Raw genomic sequence first — 14,414 nt, 5'->3', positions numbered from 1 at the left:
TATTTTTCCCCTTTAAGACAGATTAGATCCCACTTGTCTATTTGTACAGAAACGTGTATCAAAGGTTGATAAGTCTTCTAGATGCTAAACATTTGATAAAGAAAAAATGAATTACCTAGAACTTTTCCTCTGGAGTGTTGTAGTTTTTATTTCTTCTTTTTCAAATTAAAAACAGTAGCTCTCAATCTACCCAAGAAGAATGTTTGAGTCTTTGTATCCCTAAAATAAAGTATAATATATCCTTTCTGAGTCAATACTCAGACTTTATTTAATTATAAAGTTTTTTTCTTAATTAAATTTGAGAATTATTTTTAGTAGTAGAAGTTTCTGCATTTATGTAACTTCCTTGAAACAATATAATGCCATTCTATAGCAGTCTAATCCTATATCCTATAAGCAGACTGGTGCTATTAGAATGACAGTGGCTCAGCAGAACTGAATTGGTCAATCAGAGTGGAATTACAAGTATAATATTTGTCTGGAGTTAAGTCTTCACATTGTGTGAAAACTTTCACAAAATCTAAAATGTGCATATGTGACAAAAGCTACTCGGAGTAGGAAAGTACCACTTTACAGTAAGTAGTAAGTAGACACACTTAATTTTTTCAGCTATAGTTACAGGTTCTGTGAAGAAAGATGCATATACTCTCTCATGCAAGGTATTTTTAAGAGGTAAATGAATTTTATGTAAGACTGTATAGTCTGAAAATGTGGTTACATCTCACTGAAGCACAATTATTTGAGTCCATGTATTTTGTTGATCAAATTTTATACTATGCAAAACATTTCAAAAACTGGAAAATGAAAAACCTAATAATTCCACATGTTTTTACATTCAGGAAATAAAACACATAATCTTTATAAAAAGAAACTCCTTGGAAATTTAGCACTTCAAGCTGTCCATGGCACGTAAAGCTGAGCTTTTTAAGAAGTCTTAGCTTTTTCTGGGGAGTGAGAAGGAAACAGTTCTCTCAGAGACCATTCTCTAAAGAGACTAAGATACCAACTCTCTAAACAGGCTTCATTTCACGTTTTCTTTTTCCTAGGCTGGCTGAAGACTTTTGATGATTACTTCAGAGATCAGACACAGCATATTTTAAATAACATGGTTATAAAACTACAAGAAGACAACCGAAGGAAATTTATATGGTCTGAGATTTCTTACTTCTCAAAATGGTGGGACGGAATAGATAGCCAAAAAAGAGATGCTGTTAAAAGGTTTGAATACTGAAATTTTCCTCCTTGTATCTTGTTTTGAGACTTTGAGTATTTGATTAAGATTTCACTTGTGATGCCGAATTGCTACAATAACCAACTGTGTCAGTTCTGACTTTTTGGGCTTCCTTTGGTTTTCTCCCAGTTGCAAAATAGAAATCTGCTCAGAGAAGTGGAGACAAATTACTGAGTTGCCTAAAAATTTGATTAAAAGTACCCATGTACAACCATGAACATATTCAAATTGTAAGGGAGTAGCAATAATAATCACACTTAGGAATTTACAATAAAATATATGCAATCTTTCATAACAACTGTTTATGGTATTTTTTTTCCTTGTTATACATATGCAAAAATTTTGTGAGGTTTTTATTTGAAAAAAATGTGTGAGTTTGTGTTTAAGTACAGAAGGTTTGTAATAAATATGCAGCTACTTTAATGTAAAGTAGTACATACTCTACATCCTTGCTCTTGTTATTTATTTTTAAATCACAAATCAAAATGGAATATAGAAATAAAAGATTTGCCTAGACATTGAGACAGGGAAACAGGCTGCTTGGGTAAACTTGAAGTATGGATCTAGTTTGGTGTTCTCAAAATGTGGGGATTTTTTTGTTATTTTCATTGGTTTTAAGACAGGTTCTGATGGTTCTTAGCTCATCCTTGATGACCTCCTTCTCATGCACCTCTTTGAGATGCATGTGTTGCAGTATGCATATGTCTGTGAGATCTTCACAGATGCAAAGGTTAGGTGAAGTTGGAAATCTTAGGATTTAGGGTAAAAAACCTACATATTAAAAAATTTATGTGCATTAGGTGAGCTGTGCGGGGTTTTTTGCATTAAAAATATCCCTTGAATACAGTAAACAGTAAATGGTAGTCACTAGGGAGCTATGTGTGCTTTTCAGAGAAGTCAGGTATTGGTTAAGCTGCACTTCAGTCCGGAGAAGACTTGGAGAAGATGCACCTGAGATTATTTTTGTTGCATACTTTTCATTACTCTTATGGATATAATCTGTGATGGGCCTAAGTTTTGATGAGTTCACTCTGGTTTTTTTCTTGAATTCATTAAACACTACTATGCTGGTGAACAATGTAAGTGCTGAAACTGTAGGGACAACCTGACTCCAGGAGTGCGATCTTTATGATCACTGACATCAGAGAGACTTTGTTGACCCATGATCTGTTTCAAGAAGGCATTTTAATGAGTGAGATATTCTGAAGCCTTTATAAATACAATAAACTTCCAAGATCTGTCAGCTCTCTAAAACTCTAAAAAGAATATTAGATCAAAGATGGGGAGATATTAGCAGTGCTTGAAATGTACCGAGTCTGAGTATCCTGCTTGTTGGCCTTCAGTGCTGTCACACATATATTATATTTTTGTAATCTGTGCAGAAAACAGCCTTCTTCCACACTAGAAAAAAATCTGATATGATACATGCAGTAGAGCTGGTTTTCATTTCACAAGAACATTAAATACTTCGCTGGTCAACAGTTCATTTTTTCCCGTTTGATTAAAGAAGTATAGTGCACTGATAAAAGTAGCACAAGCAGTTTAGATTTTGGAATTGCATTGCTGGTAAATGCCTGTTGAGTATACAGAAATTGATTTTAAGAGTGTGTTTTCATATGGAAGATTCTGAATATGATTTATGTTTTTTTCAGGTTAATAAAAAATGGACAATTTGAAATAGTTACAGGAGGATGGGTGATGCCTGATGAAGCTTCTTCTCATTATTTTGCTGTAATTGACCAAATGATAGAAGGACACCAGTGGCTAGAAAAGAACCTTGGTCTGTACATTAATCTAAAATTTAACTTTGTTAATACAAGAAGTCAATAAGGAAATACTTTTTAAAAAAACTTCTGAGGTTCTTGGAAGGTTCTTTTTACTCAGCTTTCCCGAAACATTACAGTAGTTTCACAAATACAAGCCACATGGACTATAAGCCGCACTTCCGGTGCGTCGACAATGTTGATGTCTTTGTCAATAAATAAGCTGTACCCCGAATATTAGCTGCACTTTCATTCGTAGCGAGAATCCGTGTGCAGCTTTCACAAATTTGCCGATTAGTAACAGGATCGTGGCATAGCGGGGTTTACTGGCTCGGGGTGGGGCCAGGCAGGCTCGGCCTGCTCATGGTTGCCGACGGGGCTGGGTGGCCTAGCTCAGTGCTACAGCTCGGTGGGGCTGCTCGGGGCTGGCTGGGCAGTGCTGCCGCCACCGCCAGGCTCGCTGGCCCCCCGCTCCCATCTGCACTGCCGCTGCCGCATTTACTTGCCCTGCGGGCAGTGCTGCCACTGCCACCACCGCTGCCACCACCGGCGGTCTCGCTGCCCCCCCCCACCCCGTCTGCACCGCTGCTGCTGTGTTTGCTCGCCCTGCGGGCGGTGCTGCCACTGCCACCGCCACCACTGCTGCCGCCGGGCTTGCTGGCCCCCCTGCTCCCATCTGCACCGCCGCTGCCGCATTTGCTCGCCCTGGCCGGCACTACAGGCCCCCGCACCGCCGGGCTCCCCCACGCTGCTGGCCCCAGTTCTCCTGGGCTCCAGTGGACTGCTAGCCCCGGTTCTGCTGGGCTTCCCCCTGCCACTGGGCAGCCCTGCCCGCCGGGCTTCCTACTTCTGCCATCCTCTCCTGCGCAGCCGGGCTCCTCTGCACTGCTAGCCCCGCCTCTGCTGGGCTTCCCCCCGCCACCAGGCAACCCCGCCCGCTGGGCTTCCTGCTTCTGCCATCCTCCCCTGCACAGCCGGGCTCCCCTGCACTGCTAGCCTCAGTCCTGCTGGGCTCCCCCACCCTGCTGACCCGGGCTCTGCCAAGCCCCCTGCCCTGCCCTGCTGGCCCAGGCTCTGCCACCCACCCCCCGCACCGCTGACCTCGCCTCTGCTAGGCTTTCCCATCTCTGCCGGGGCCGACCGGACTCCAACTTGGCTTGGGGCTACCGCACGCTCTCACTTCCGCGTTGGCAGCTTTTAGAATATTGTTCATATATTAGCCACCCCCGAGTATTAGCTGCACTTCTGGGTTTCCACCAAAATTTTGGTCAAATTGCTGCGGCTTGTATTCGTGAAATTACTGTAAATTAGAGCACTTACAGGAAGAGCTGTGGGACCAAGTCTGGTATTTGCATTCCTCTTTGCAGATAAAAGTTCCTGGAAAACGTGTATTTGAACAATTTTATGCCACAACATTTTGTCTTGATCAATGTAAGACGTGCACATTATATTGGCATAATCACACATTAACACTAGATCATACTGAATTTTAGATCCCATGTCTGGTCTAAACAGCCTTGTCTGTCTTTTGAAAATAATGACAAAATTCTTAAAACTGCTTAAAAACGGATCCTGCTTTTATGTGGTACTATTCTGCCTACTCTGTGTTCATTAGTTTCTCTTCTGTAAGGCTTTAAAAGAAACAAACAAACAAAAAGAAATATATATGTAGCAGCAGCAGTATTAGCAGTAGTAGTTATAAAACCTAAACCCATAGTAATGTTAGACTTGAGGAATAACTGGCTGCAGTTACATTGGCTGAACTGTTTTGCTGGCTTTGGGATGTTCTTTTGTTTAGTTCCATGAGAGAAGCCTTCTATATAGAAAATATTTGTGCAGTGACTTTAATAATAAATTTCATCCAATTAACTGAAATTGTTTTGGAAAGCTCTTTCACTGTTTTTCTTAGCTTGCAATTTCCGTAAACACAGCTTGACATAATTGGAGGAGGAAGGGAAGACCTAATTGCTGTGGTTTTTTTGGAAAGACAGTAAAAAGAACCAAAGGAACCATGTTGATGAATTAAACAAGAGTTAGATGTAAATTCTTCATTTACTAACATGAAGTTCAGTGAAAAGAGAGTATTAATCAACATGGTTCTATTGATTAATAAACTAATAAATCAAAATAAATGTAGTTCTGAAGCCCAAAAAGATTAATATTATTTAAACAACAGTGAAATTTCAGCAAGCTACCAGATTTATCTCTCTTCATCCATTCATTTTCTTTCAACTTTCTTTTATAATTGTAACATCTGTAAGCTACTTTAAGTGAAAAAGGACGTGTATTAATTAATGATTCCAAATACAGGTGTTTGATGCAAATTTGAAACAGTGTAGCAAAAAGGAGTACTATTTTAAAGTTTTAATTTTTTTTTTTAGAATGCCTTACTTATAAAGTATTTGATTTTCTTGTTTAACTGTCTAATTTTAGGTTTTCTAATTCCAGGGTTCTGCAGGAGGTTTAATACTTAACTGGGTATATAATTTTATCATTAGTACTTTCATTTGAATTATAGGAATAACTTTCTTTGAGTGAAAAGTAGAACTTTCTTCCCTTTTTACTTTTTTCTTTTGTCAAAAGGAGTAAAACCAAAGTCTGGATGGGCAGTTGATCCATTTGGGCATTCACCAACAATGGCCTACCTTCTGAAGCGTGCAGGATTTTCCAATATGCTTATACAGAGAGTTCATTATTCAATTAAAAAACATTTTTCAACACTGAAGACACTAGAATTTTTTTGGAGACAGAACTGGGGTATGTGTTCTTCCTTTATGGCAATTTATTTTGTTAATTTACAGAAGTAAAATATTAAGAAAACTTGAATAAGTAAGGTGGAAATATTTACAGAAGAGATTTAGTAGAGTTTGTCTAGACCTGAAAATTTTAAACTTGCAATTCTGTTTAAAAAAAAAAAAAAAGCCTTTCATCTAGATAAATTTAAGAGATTTTTTCCTTTCTTTTTTTTTTTTCCTTTTTCTTCTTTGAATAACAGAAGGAGAAATGAAAATATCTGTGACTTAGGAAAGGACTAAATGTAAAACCAATACTATTGACAGTGTTCGTCTCATCTTCCTTTCTTTTATCTTTGATTTTTGCTTTTACCTTCTCTTGTTTTCTCCATTCTTTCATGTTCCTTGAGAAGAGAAGTGAAAGGGGTAAAAAATTCTTCCTACTATGTGGAAATAAAATGTAGAAGGAGGAATATTTCAGCTAATTCAAATATTGTGCTAATGAGGCAGTGATAGCAGGGTGATTTTGGGGTTTTTTATTCTTTGTTTTATTTTGATATTTGTTTTTTAAAAATTGTTGGTTTAATCCTCTCAAAGCATAAAGGATGTGTTTTATTACTTCGAAGTTTCTGAAAATCACAAATTTTATCTGGGTAAAATACACCTAACATTTGCTCTTATCTTTCCCAGTCAGCTAGTGCTTCACTAGAACATTGCAATTTTGGTTGCATCTCTGTTTTTACCCTCTTTATACATATAAGGTCCATACAAAAATAGATTTGAGCTATGAATATTCAAAACAAGAAATTGTCTTGATGTGGTATCTTTCTAGTACAATGCTTGGACTGAGAATGTGGAAGTGATTTACTTTTGGCAAATCTGAGAGGGTTTATTTTAAAGCTTTACTCTATTTAATTCCAGATCTGGGATCCAGTACAGATATTCTTTGTCATATGATGCCTTTCTATAGCTATGATATTCCTCATACTTGTGGCCCAGATCCAAAAATCTGCTGCCAGTTTGATTTCAAACGGCTTCCTGGAGGAAGAATAAGCTGCCCTTGGAGAGTCCCACCAGAAGTCATTCATGCTGGAAATGTTCAACACAGGTACAGTCTTTACATACTCCTCAAGCAAATAACTTTAAAAAAATTACTTATACTGCCAAAAAAGTACATCTGGCACTTGGTGGATTTAGTTCTGTTGTGGTTCAGTCCCAGTGAGCAGCTTAGCTCCACTAAGCTGACTGCTGCCATGGTGAGGTGGGGAAGAGAATTGGAAGACTAAAAAGAAAATTCATGGGTTGGGATGCAGGAGAAACCTTGGCTCTGTGCAAGTCCTGCTCAGAAATAAAATCATCTCTCTGTTGAAAACTCTGTCATCACAACAAATCCAGATCACATCATCATACTGGACACTGTGACTCTACCCCAACCAAAATCAGTACACTTTTAAAAATAAGCTTGTCATGGGTGAACAATACCTATTATGAGCTTGCTTCTTAGTTTGGAACATATCTGTCAGTGAACATAGAGGAAAAGTTACAGTTAAGGAAAGGGCATTTTAAAAAATTTATGTTCATGATACGTAATTCCATCTCTGAATGACAGTCAGAGCAGTCATCCGGTTGGACTCACATTACTCGTTTACTGTGATTTTTGTGAATTTTATGAACAGTGATCTGTCCCCTGCAAGTGAAACACTTCAGGGGCAGCACGATATAGTGTACTGTAACTACAAACACTGGGGTATTTCCTGTGGTATATCCTTGAAAAACTTGGCAGTCTGTGGTCTAAACTTCTTGAAGTGTAAACCTTAAGTTAATCTGATTCTTGTGTCTTTGTGCCTAGGGTGAAAATTCCTATTAACCTCAGTTTTAGTTTTCAAATAGAAACACTGAGTTTTGCCATTGTTAAGAATCAAATTTACACTTTTAAAATACTGCTTCTCAATTTTGGGTGACAGGGGTGGTGGGGAATGGAGGTGGGAGATGGGGAGGGAGAGTGAGTAAAGGAAGGAAAAAAATGGAAAAGAAACAAAAGAAAGGGAAGTCAGTTCAACTGTTAAAGATTTTTCCAGAAAATGGTTGTATTCTATGGTCCTCTTGCTGTCTAGGTTTCCATGGTTAAAAGTTGAGGTAGTTGTTTATAATTTGTGCAAATGGCTGAGTGTGGCAAATGTATGAAGGAGAGCAGGGTAAGTTTTTGGTCCTTCATGCTGAAGTTTTAAAGTGATGATGTGATTATGATGCTCTGCTTGTCTACATGTCAAGTATGGATCACTTTTTTTCCGAGTATAAATTATGACAAGCATCACAAAAACTTCACTTATACAAAATTCAGTTACAAAATATCACTGAAGATAAAACCAAAATTTAACAGAATATGTTACAACTGCTGTATTTAAAGGTAGAAATTGGAATGATGATAAGAAAAAGAGGGTTTTATTAAAGTAGAGAAAAGAAAGATGATGGTGAAAGGAGAAAAGTAGAAAAATTGTGACACACAGAGTGCCTATTGCATGTGAAGGAAAATTCATATGTCACTAAATCAAAGTTGTAAAAAAAGAAAAATCTTGACTATAAATCTCAATTAGCTGAGTCAAATATTTGCAGAAGAGCTTGTTTAACAAATACCTGAAACATAGAGGCTATGAGTATAATTTAGAGCGTCTGCTTGAAATAGTCTTTTTAAGAATCTTGGTTTAAAATTATTCTTAATCCCTGCACTTCCTAGATACAACCTTTGCTTAACAATCTAGATTAGATCTTGTAAAAGGAATGGGTTTTCACACGTCAAAGGATGTTGAAGAACAAGATAAATGGGGCGGGGGATGTAGTGAACACATGATCAAGTTGAAGTGATTATTGTCTCAATATGTCCCTGAAATGTAGTATTTTGCATCATCTTTTTTTAGGTAGAAGCAATTTTGGTGTCTAACAGGGAGTTGAAACATCAGAATGATGTATATGTATACCTATGGGAAAAGTAAAGCTAACAGCTAGTCTTTGAGTTGGAAGCCTGGATTTCTTACACTTGGAACACTGGAATTACACTTTTAGTATCTAGTTTCACATAAACTCACTAAAATACAGAAAGAATGTTTTAATGAAAAATGCTGAAACACTACGTGTATTTTTTGAAAAAGTTGGAATAGACAACCAGAAACATTATTGATCTAACCTCTGGAATAACATGTTTTACAGTTATTATGGTGAGGAGATGCATGAGTTCCAGAACTGAAAAACCTATCTTTACATCGTAAGTTTTCCAAAGTCATAGGTTTGCAGTACACAAATTAATCTGCCTCTTATCTCTGATTTCTTTAAGACTTGAAAAGTACAGGACATTAATGGATTTGAAAAACTGATTAATTTAGAGACCAGGTTTAGATCACTGACCTTTTTTCGATGCCAAAGCTACAACAAAAATAATAAAACCCAGATCCGGAATACTCAGCTGGGACTGTGGCATTTGATTTCAATACTATTATGGCCTTACATATATATTAAAGAGCTGCTAAGTTGAAAACTTCAGGCTAGTAGTTGTTGGATTTTTCATTGCCTTGCCACACAAGTTTTGACCTGGTAAGAAGGAATGAAGCAGCAACCTAATTGAAAACCTGTACCTCGTTTAATTACACTTCATAAAAACTTAGGTTGTAAAGACTACTACTGCACTTTCCCTGATTTGCAGCTGCATCCTTATCCATATGTTTGAATGCTGAAGTGTGAAGTTTTTCACACTAGGAAGAAAAGGCAGCTGCATTTTGTTTGTTTTCTTTTTTGTTTTGTTTTGGTATTTTGCTGGGGTTTTTTTCTTGGTTGATTTTTTTGTTTTTCTTGAATGGAAATTAGTTGTTAGCAGAAGCACAATTTGTTTTAGTGTGTCTCTCTCTCTCTCACATACATGAAATAGGAGAGAATCTTTACTGCAAGTTATGTGCTTCAGAGAAGAAGCAGACAGTAGACTTTCCTCTTTGCTGGATACTGTTCAAAAGTCCAGTTTTGTGCTTTTTTTATCTTTAGGGTGACATGATATGGTCACATGGTGATTTGCCTACCTCAAGTGGCTATTGCTCCTGTTGCTTTCAGATAGAAAGGGTCAAAACCAGCTGTGTTTATTGTTTTGGTATTTATTTACTCAAATATTTGGGTTTTCATTACAAGTAGTTGTGGTACAAAAAGATTTATTTTTTAATTGCTTTATTTCTGAAAGGTCTCAAGCATTCAGTGATAATCTGAAAGCTTGAAAACAAAAAGTTTATCATGTCCAATCTCCTGCATGGTTTTCAGATTTTCATTCAGGTAGGCAGAATACATACCAAAATGTATAAAAATCAAAATTCTGTTTCCACAGAGAACAATAAAGGGAAAAAATTGATGAGACTCAATAGAATATTTTTTTTTTCTCCAGAGGTATTTCTTTTGCCTTCACTATGCTCTGTCTGGAACATTCTGCTGGCACTTTCCCATTCCTGTGTGAATTAATGATTTAGGAAGTTGTTTGGAGAAACTTAGAAGGATATATCTGAATTGATATTCTTCAGTGTTTTTGCAATTAAAAGGGGTTTGCAATGGAGGAAGATCTTGCTGTCCTCTTAAAAACATGTAATAATCCCACAGTTATCAGTACTTTAACAAAGGGAGAGGAGCAATATGGATGAATTTTGCAGGATATTTGGAAAGAAACCAGAGGAGAACTTTGAAGAAAGATGTCGAAGTCAAATATCCTATTAACTGTAACTTGTATTTCTCAAGATTCTCAACACTAAAGTATGTTTTCAGCCATAGCTTATATGTGGAAAATTTTAGTTAGTCTGGCTCTTTAGAAGGAAGCATTGCCAAGTCTTATGTTGTGCCTGTTGTTCTGGTAGCCATGTGGTGAGGAATTTTTGTGTTTAAATCTACTTAAAGCCGTGGAAAGTATTGAATTGTAATCTGAACTATAAATCCACCAATAGACAGGGGGTGGGGGAAAGGCCACTAGTTGGGTAAATTCTAGTCTCATTAGAGCACTATAGATCCTTAACTAAAGTTAATGTTGTGGTTCCTTTCTCCCTCCAGAATACAGTCAGACCTTGTGTTTATACAGTACTGCTGCAATCAGATAAATAAGTAAGCCCTGACATGCTGTTTGAAGAAACAGAGGTTTCAAATATATGGGACTAGAATTTCTGCATAAATGTTTATACAGCAATTCTTCAAGATTTTGCTAGATCATCTATTAAAAAGACATGATAAAAACAAAAGAACCTCATTAGAATCTGATTTTTTCCACTATTTTGTCTTTAAAGCCTTGAAATTTGTATTTCTGTTTTCTTAAATATGTTACTATGATTTATATTTCCTATGGGAATTATTTACATAATTTTAATTAGAGAGTATCAGCATCTGAAGATGCTGATAATAACTGGGGCTTGGAAGGGGAGGGTTGAAAATGGTCTTTTTCAGTAACCTAGATATGAGATTTGTGATTCTTAATACATTGCTGCTATGGAAATGTTAGTTTACCCATCCTAGAATTAGCAGGTGCCAAAGTATAATTCTGCAAAGTATAATTTTCTGTGAGTGCATATGTGAGTATTTTATTTCTAGGTTGATTGTTGTTTTTTTTTAAGGCCAAAAGCATAAAAGCACAAAAGTGGGTTTAATTTTTCAGGACTCAAAGATTCAAGAGAGATGGCTCTAAGACATGTAAGAAGCCGGCTGAAGGGAGAGCAGTGATTTTTAGCAGCAAACTTCCTCCTGAAATATTTTTTTTATTTGCAAGGCTGGAGTTCTTCAGAGATTAATTTGCGGGCAGTTTTTCTGCCAAAGACATGAAGATATGAAAAAAGTATTGAAGGAGGGTGCCAGAAGGGATGGGAAGAGCTTGCTTATTCTTGTAAATAGGGGCTGGAGAGGATTAGGATTGTTATCTAAATATGAAACAGGTAAACATAATTTTAACTGTAGGTTAGTTTCAGCAGAGGCACAAATTGATCCAGGCTGCCCTACTGCTTGAGATGAAGCTTGATAAATTTACTGAAGGATTTAATTAGCATGGTCTTTGCAACAATAGTAGGTTGAATAGAGTGTCCCAGTGGGGGGAATTGCATCCAACTTTTTGTCACAAAGTGGGATAACAGAATTTTGTATATCTTGTTTAGGGTCATCCTAATGCACAACTTGGTATCTAAGAATTGTCTTACCAAATGCTAACTTTTTTCCCTCTGTGCTCTGAATTGGTCTTATTTTTTTCTCTTCTCAAGGGCTTGGATGATATTGGATCAATACAGGAAGAAGTCAAAGCTTTTCCGTACGAAAGTTCTGCTAGCTCCACTTGGAGATGATTTCCGCTACACTGAGAGCTCAGAATGGGATCAGCAGTACCAGAATTATCAGAAACTGTTTGATTACATGAATTCTCGTCCTGAGTGGCATGTTAAGGTAAATATAACACATTTTCTGGTTTGTGGAGAAAACAGTATTTTCCAATAGTCTGAGATGCTTCATGGAGAAAATAATTGTGGTTATGTTTGGGGTTTTTTTTCAAATGTGAAACTTTATCTATTATTTAACACCAAATTGATGTATCTTGGTAGCTTACATTTTTTTTTGCCTTTATTATCTTCTCTGCCCCCAAGACAAAAGCTTTGCCCTTAATAAAATTGGCTTGAAAATTATAGTTTTGAAACTAGATTAATTTGGAGAACAGTTAGTAGGTTTAATAGTTTTCTTAGTGCTTCTGTTTTCACAGGCTTCAGGTATTTTTATGTAAGACTCATAGGCTTTTTAACTTTAAATGATTTTATTTTCTTATTAGAAGTTCAAGAAGATTTTGCTGCTTTATTTGTGTTCTCTTGGTTTCACATCCCAAAACAAACTAAAAAATCTTGCTGGCACATCTTGTTGAATACAATAAAATCTGAGACTGACCTGGCTACTAAAGGACTGAGGAGGTACCACTTCAAATCAGCAATTGTGTGAGAGTTGAAACACACATTCATATGCTCTAATGTGCAAGCTGATGGCCCTAGGGACTTCTTGTATGATAGATGTTCTCTGTATTCCAACAACTTTTCATTGCCTTTCAGCATGACAATCACAAATGGGGGCTACAACCTTGATTTTTAAATTTTTTTGATGCCATTTGAGAGTGTGCTTTTGCTGCTTTCACATTTAGGCTTTTTTTTTTAAAACCTGGTCTGGTATCTTTCATGGATGCATCTACCTTTTCTTTTCTGCGACCTCCCATGATTCTTCCAGCTGCTCATTTGAGTAGTGCCTGTAGTATGTTATTACTTTCTACTCACTTCTGGACTTGTCTTCTGCATAAGAAAGATTATTTCTTGGGATTACATTTTAATCTGAAATCTGGATTTTATGTGTTTCTTACGGGATGTGAGTGACACGATGTGTGGTGAAGGACTACTATGTCTTAGGGGAGGGAGATCTGGAGAGTACTCTCCAAAATTTTTAAATCTAAAGTCCATCTTTTAAAACTAAAGCTTGCTGCTATCACTAGCTTTATTTCTGTCAAAAATTTATGTACAGTAATTTCACGAATACAAGCCGCACCAATTTGACCAAAATTTTGGTGGAAACCCGGAAGTGCGGCCAATATTCCGGGGCGGCTAATACATTAACAAAATTCTAAAAGCTGCCAACACGGAAGTGAGAGCCTGCGGCAGCCCCAAGCCAAGCTGGAGCCCGGCCGGCCCCGGCTGAGGTGGGAAAGCCTGGCAGAGGCGGGGCCAGCAGTGTGGGGGGCGGGCGGCAGAGCCTGAGCCAGCAGGGCGGGGCAGGGGGGGCAGCAGAGCCTGAGCCAACAGGGCGGGGGAGCCCGGGAGAACTGGGGCTAGCAGTGCAGGGGAGCATGGCAGAAGCAGGAAGGCCGACGGGTGGGGCTGCCTGGCAGCGGGGGAAGCCCAGCAGAATCGGGGCCAGCAGCGTGGGGGAGCCTGGCGGTGCAGGGGCCTGCAGTGCCGGCCAGGGCGAGGAAACGCGGCGGTGGTGCAGACGGGAGGGGGCGGCCGGCGAGCCCGGCGGCGGGGCTAGGGAACGCGGCGCGCCGCGGCCGGCGAGCCCGGCGGCGGGGCTAGGGAACGCGGCGCGCCGCGGCCGGCGAGCCCGGCGGCGGGGCTAGGGAACGTGGCGCGCCGCGGCCGGCGAGCCCGGCGGCAGGGCTAGCGAACGCGGCAGCAGGGCGGTGCTGACGGGAGAGGGGGGCCAGCGAGCCCGGCGGCGGCGGCAGTACCACCCGGCCAGCCCCGCCGAGCCGTGGCGCTGAGCTGGGCCACCCGGCCCCGTCGGCCACCATGAGCGGGCCGAGCCTTCCTGGCCCCGCCCCGAGCCAGTAAAGCCCGCTATGCCGCGATCCTGTTACTAATTGGCCAATTTGTGAAAGCTGCGCACGGATTCTCGCTACGAACGAAAGTGCGGCTAATATTCGGGGTGCGGCTTATCTATTGACAAAGACAGCAACAGTGTCGAGGCACCGGGGGTGCGGCTTATAATCCGTGCGGCTTGTATTCGTGAAACTACTGTACTATACAGGTAGTTACTCTTTGGATACTGACTGAATTGTTTTTTCTGTAGTTCTTACTAACCTGGGCTGCATGATTTTGTCTCCAGGGCAAAAACTGAAGGCTCTAGCCCTGACGTCATTCTTCAAGGACCAGTGCTGTCCTGAGATCTCTGGAAGTT

The 14,414-nt window shown here is 39.2% G+C and overlaps 1 protein-coding gene across 2 annotated transcripts in view; it reads left to right on the top strand.

Moving 5' to 3' along the window:
- Positions 1-14,414, top strand: part of MAN2A1 (mannosidase alpha class 2A member 1) — a 125,044-nt gene that overhangs the window by 37,764 nt on the left and 72,866 nt on the right. For both annotated transcript variants that reach the window (XM_033086584.2, XM_033086583.2), the window contains exons 4-8: positions 1,047-1,218; positions 2,884-3,011; positions 5,578-5,751; positions 6,648-6,834; positions 11,978-12,155. In XM_033086584.2, coding sequence (XP_032942475.1) covers positions 1,047-1,218; positions 2,884-3,011; positions 5,578-5,751; positions 6,648-6,834; positions 11,978-12,155 — 839 coding nt within the window. The remainder of the gene's footprint in view (positions 1-1,046; positions 1,219-2,883; positions 3,012-5,577; positions 5,752-6,647; positions 6,835-11,977; positions 12,156-14,414) is intronic.

Source organism: Catharus ustulatus (assembly GCF_009819885.2).
Source record: "Catharus ustulatus isolate bCatUst1 chromosome Z unlocalized genomic scaffold, bCatUst1.pri.v2 scaffold_29_arrow_ctg1, whole genome shotgun sequence".
Classification (NCBI taxonomy): Eukaryota; Metazoa; Chordata; class Aves; order Passeriformes; family Turdidae; genus Catharus; species Catharus ustulatus.
The sequence above is the reverse complement of the archived record's forward strand: the minus strand, read 5'-3'. Positions and strand labels throughout refer to the sequence as shown.